The 5168-nt window shown below is 36.3% G+C and overlaps 1 protein-coding gene across 2 annotated transcripts; it reads left to right on the top strand.

The window, feature by feature from the left end:
* The first annotated feature begins 770 nt into the window (after positions 1-770).
* On the top strand, positions 771-4552 carry LOC145977492 (uncharacterized). Of its 2 annotated transcripts, none has more exons than XM_083109557.1 (4): positions 771-1190; positions 1626-2030; positions 2328-2573; positions 2741-4552. In XM_083109557.1, the coding sequence occupies exons 1-4, from the start codon at positions 1050-1052 to the stop codon at positions 4205-4207; spliced, it is 2259 nt and encodes a 752-aa protein (XP_082965683.1). In that variant the 5' UTR covers positions 771-1049; the 3' UTR covers positions 4208-4552. The 2 variants fall into 2 exon arrangements, with proteins under 2 accessions (XP_082965683.1, XP_082965682.1); XM_083109556.1 differs by having other exon boundaries at positions 772-1190; positions 1626-2060.
* The last annotated feature ends 616 nt before the right edge of the window (positions 4553-5168 follow it).

The following is a 5168-nucleotide window of genomic DNA, read 5'->3' as shown; positions in this document are numbered from 1 at the left end:
GTCCTGCTCAATCAAATGATTCAAAACATTGGCTGCGTTCAGCAGTAAAAGCTGCTTTGCAACTGTTGTAAAATTCGTGAATCTGATTGGTGTATGCTCTTAGATTCAGTCAAAATTAAGAGCATACATCAATCAAGCTCACGAATTTTACAACAGTTGCAAAGCAGCTTTTTCTGCTGAACGCAGCCATTCATAACGTCAAGTGAAATATAATCAACTCACAATCAATGGCCACATTCAGCGGACTCAACAGTTGGGCAACATTACTAGATTTTCCGATGTAACTCAACGCTGATTGGTCGGACCTGAAAGTAGAGACCAATCATATTCGATTGCTTAGCGGTTGAGTCCGCTGAATGCGGCCAATGGCTGCGTTCAGCAGGTAAAAGCTGCTTTGCAACTGCTGTAAAATTCGTGAATCTGATTGGTGTATGCTCTTAGATTCAGTCAAAATTAAGAGCATACACCAAACAGATTCACGAATTTTACAACAGTTGCAAAGCAGCTTTTTCTGCTGACGCAGCCATTCATAGACACGAAATACATAGATGAAGCATCAATTATCGAGGGGGAGGGGTAGGTTTAAGCATCGGAATGCATCGGAATGCGGTTCCTTTCAAGCAGCGTCGTTCGTAAAGTTAGGTTCACTAGGGTTGTGTTCGAATATCTACTCATCGAAATTAATATAGTAACTTTTTTAATCGACCAATCAGGACAAGGAATATCTTGTTCCGATTGGTCAATTCAATGTTTCCTTCATCGATGGCAACGAGAAGCAATTCCTTTCACCGTTTTCCTCTCGAACTGAGCGCTCCGCGACTAGAAGATCGCGATACGACGAGCTCAATGGTACGCGGACGAGCGATTTGACAGACTTCCTGGAGCGACGTGCTTTTACGATACCCACGAGATTCTGAAGCACGAGACGTTGTACAAGGAATATGTGCGCCAGAGAGTCAGCGAATCGCAGTCGCGTTCTCTGAAGGGACTCCTTCGTGTCGTGACAGCCTGAGATAATCCGCGCTAGAAGACGAGGATTTCCCATCGATATGGCTGTCGTCGAGGAGTTTGATTACTTGTGTCGTCTGTGCGCGACCAAGACCGGCATCCTGATGGGGCTGCCGATTTTCGAGGCCGGCGAACAGATGCGCAACATCGACAAAAAGATAGCAGCTTGTCTGCCGGTTCAGGTAAATGCGAGGAGCGATCGTGAGGCACAATATCGATGGATTAATTTTTCATTGCGATCTTGAGCTTTCAAATGTTTCATACGAAGATTATGGTGTGTAAAACGATATACATTTATCGTTGAAAGCTTACATTTTTATTACCGATTTTATTACTCGTTTTATTAATAATAATGTTGAATGACTGATTTTAATCGATATATTATAAATTTTTATTAAACATATAAGTAAAAAAGAGATAGCTTGTTTATCTAGAATTATTGTAAATAATGCAAATATCTTTCGAAAATACATATGAAGTTCTATTAATATAATTTTAGTATTTTTATTTCAAATAAAGGAAAACAAAACTACTAATTTGTGCTGTAATAAAGTAGCCAGGCTATGTAATATTTATTTAAAACAATACACTGTGTATTATAGTTTAATAAATTTCAGGTATCATTGACAGATCAATTACCCAAAGTGGTTTGCGAAGAATGTGCGTTTAAATTAGATCAGCTGTTTGATTTTCGTGAAAAATGTCTACATACGGAAGGATTGTTTATGAAGATGTTGAAAGAAATTGGTAAAGAAGAAGTTGTGCATATATCAGAGCACAATTTGGCAAATGTGGATAATATGGGCACAGTTCGGAGAAATTTGAATAACATACAGATTAATAATGAAGATGTACAAAATCATTCAGCTATATCTCATGAAACTGCAGAATCTACCATACATACAATGCAAGTAATGGATGAAATGGATCTAGCTGGTGGTGAACAAGTGGTTACTCAGGAAGAAATAGATCAACAAGATGCGGATATTCAAGTAGCAGGCATTGATTGTTTAGGCGATACTGTAAGAATGGTCGATGAACATATACGAGAAGTAATTGAAGCAATCTATGTTTATTTTTTTTGTAAATTGAACATATTGAGTAATTTGTAAGTGTTTGTGAATTAACACCTTACATATGCATTTCTATGATATGATTATATTGTTGCAATTAAAAGAGACTAATTCTTGTAAAACATGGAGAAAGAGTAAGATACTTTATTTATATAATTTCTGAGAGTATTCAATTAAAGAAAATATATGATTTGTCATTTTTATGAGTTTTAATGTATATTATAAATTGTAAATTATATTTTCTAGGTTTCAAATCATCAGATTGCAATGCATTTAGAGGGTGATATGACTGTAGTAGGAAATTTGGATGGTCATTTGAGTCAGTTAGGAATTAATTATGTTACTTCTATCAGTCCTGAAGATCAAAACCAAGAGCAGATAGTACATTATTGTGAAAATATAAAATATGAGACAAATCCAATAAAACAGGAGTATCGTAGATTACAAAATAGTTTAACTACAGAAGAGTCGCAACATGTACTTGAAAATAATGTAAGTATTTGAAACAATAGCGAAATCTTGAGCAACTTGCAAAGAAAAATGATTACAACTTAAAATACGTTTTAGCAGAAGTAAAAATATAAAAATTGCTTATGTGATATTTACATTTCTAGTTAAAATTTATAATTTGGAGATTGTAATTGAAATTTATAATTCAGGTATCCGCGGATAATTTTGGCTCTTCTCAAACTGATGCGGAAGGTGAGATAGAAGAATCTTGTCTGAATGAAAATGGAATTCGCGAACATGTTGATTCAATGAACGCTTTACCATCTACAAGTCATATAAATGACATATCTTGCGAAATAATGGTTAAATATACGAAAGAATCGAAGCACGCGTTACTAGAATCTACACTCAATAATCCTACCATGGATGAGACTGGTTCGCATTGGTACATGTGTCCGTTCTGCAACGAGGCAGCTTTAGAAACGACTAGTCTAGCCGCACATTTTGAGCAACATTTCTGTCGCTGTAGCTGCGATTCATACTTTACTAGCGTCGAGCTATTAAATTTACATAAAGAACAATGCATTGTATATAAAGATAAACTAGTCGATAAGAAAAAGAAGGAAGTACAATTAAACGTAGCAACACCATCGCAAGAAAGAAATGGCAATCAAGAAGAGCAGAAAAAACAATCACCAACGGTAAAACGGAAATGGACTGCGAAGACGTGCGACGAATGCGGTAAACAGTATAGAACGAATTACAAACTGCAAGAGCACATGCGCAAGCATACAGGCGAGAAGCCGTTTCAATGTACGACATGCGAAAAGGCATTTCGCAGCAAGATCGGCCTCGCACAGCACACGGCCACGCACACGGGTAAATTCGATTTCAATTGTTCCACCTGCGGCAAGGGATTCCAGTGCAAAAGCTATCTCATCGTACATCAAAGAGTGCACTCGGACGTGAAACCATATCCATGCATGACGTGCGGTCAAAACTTCAAGACGAAGCAATCATTGTTGGATCACGAGAACCGTCATTTAGGCGTGAAGCCGTACATGTGCGAGATCTGCGGCCGCGGTTTCATCACCAAGGGTCTCTGCAAGAGTCATCAAAAGATCCACTCGGGTACGGACAATCGCCAATATCCGTGCGCGGTGTGCAACAAGATGTTTGTCAGCAAGAGTTACCTCAACACGCATCTACGCATTCACACGGGCGAGAAGCCGTATCTGTGCGAGGTGTGCGGAAAGGGATTCCTGACACGGGTTGATCTCAAGATCCACTCGACCATGCATACCGGTGAAAAGAGCTTCAAATGCGAGATATGTGGAAAGGTATTCGCCCGACGTGCGGCGCTACGCTGTCATCGGCGATCGCACACGGGCGAACGTCCTTACAGATGCGACGTGTGCAATAAAACGTTTACGCAATTCAGTCCGATGGCCATTCATAAGCGTTTGCACACCGGCGAACGGCCGTACAAGTGCGACGCGTGCGGTAAAGGCTTTGTGTCCAGGTCAACCATGATGTGTCACCGAAAAAAGCATCACGATACAACGACCGTCGTGCAAAAAGATGCGCCTACACATGAAGAGGGAGAGATTAAAATCATCCTTTCTGATATCGTGGTCAGAGATACACACGATGGAATTCAAATCGGCGTGGATTGAAGATGTCGCGAGGCGAAGATGATGTATGAATTTCGCAAGAATCGCGGTAAGGTGCAAAGTTCCGGGGTGCTAAGGAAATTTCATCCGCATTTGTTACATAACAAACTGCTTTCGTCTCACCATAGTGTATTCTCTACCAATGTATATTTAAAAACTTTATATAAAACTATTTTTACAAGGAACAGATTTCTTATGGTAAATGAGAATACAATTAAAAGTTATACTGCATTATTGATGCAACGTATATGATTTTATATGTTCTCTACAGTATCATCCTTTAATTCTTTTTTTTCGAAACAACATATTGTAATTTCAGATAATGTAAATACAAATCTTTTATATCAATTTTTCTGTATTATTTTTTTTAATATGTTCTAATAATTATCTCTCGGATAATCAGAATAAATGAAAACATTGTAATTTTTGGAAGATTATAATATAAATGAATTTAATAATAAATTCTTTTAAAAACAATATGAGGACACGATTTATAGAATATAAATCTCTAATAATACTCAAACTTCAAATAACATGATCTTAATAATAAAAATTAAGACATTTATACTTTTATGATTTGATAGTTTATGAAGTTCGAATGAAAATATGAGAGAAAGAGAAAAAGTATATTTTCGAATATTTAATATTATATTGATATATAATATATATATATATATATATATATATATATATATAAATGTGTAAAACGATTGATTTGACTCTATTCACTAATACATACGTTATGTTTCTGAAACTTCTCTTAAAATTACACATTCTTTTTTATATATTTTTTAATTTTGGTCTATCCAGTAAAAAAAGGATAATATTGTTGTACAAAAATAAGATATTTTCTTATATACATAGCAAAGTATTATTTAAAACAAATTGAAGGCTGATGCACTTTTGCAACAAAACAATGATTATGATGCTCCTGTAACGATAAAGTTTTTCGGAATTTTAAATA

This window comes from Camponotus vicinus, unplaced genomic scaffold (genome assembly GCF_025532165.1).
Source record: "Camponotus vicinus isolate PSW18456_S1 unplaced genomic scaffold, iyCamVici1.0 SCAF_9, whole genome shotgun sequence".
Classification (NCBI taxonomy): domain Eukaryota; kingdom Metazoa; phylum Arthropoda; class Insecta; order Hymenoptera; family Formicidae; genus Camponotus; species Camponotus vicinus.
This window is presented reverse-complemented; position numbering and strand designations above follow the sequence as displayed.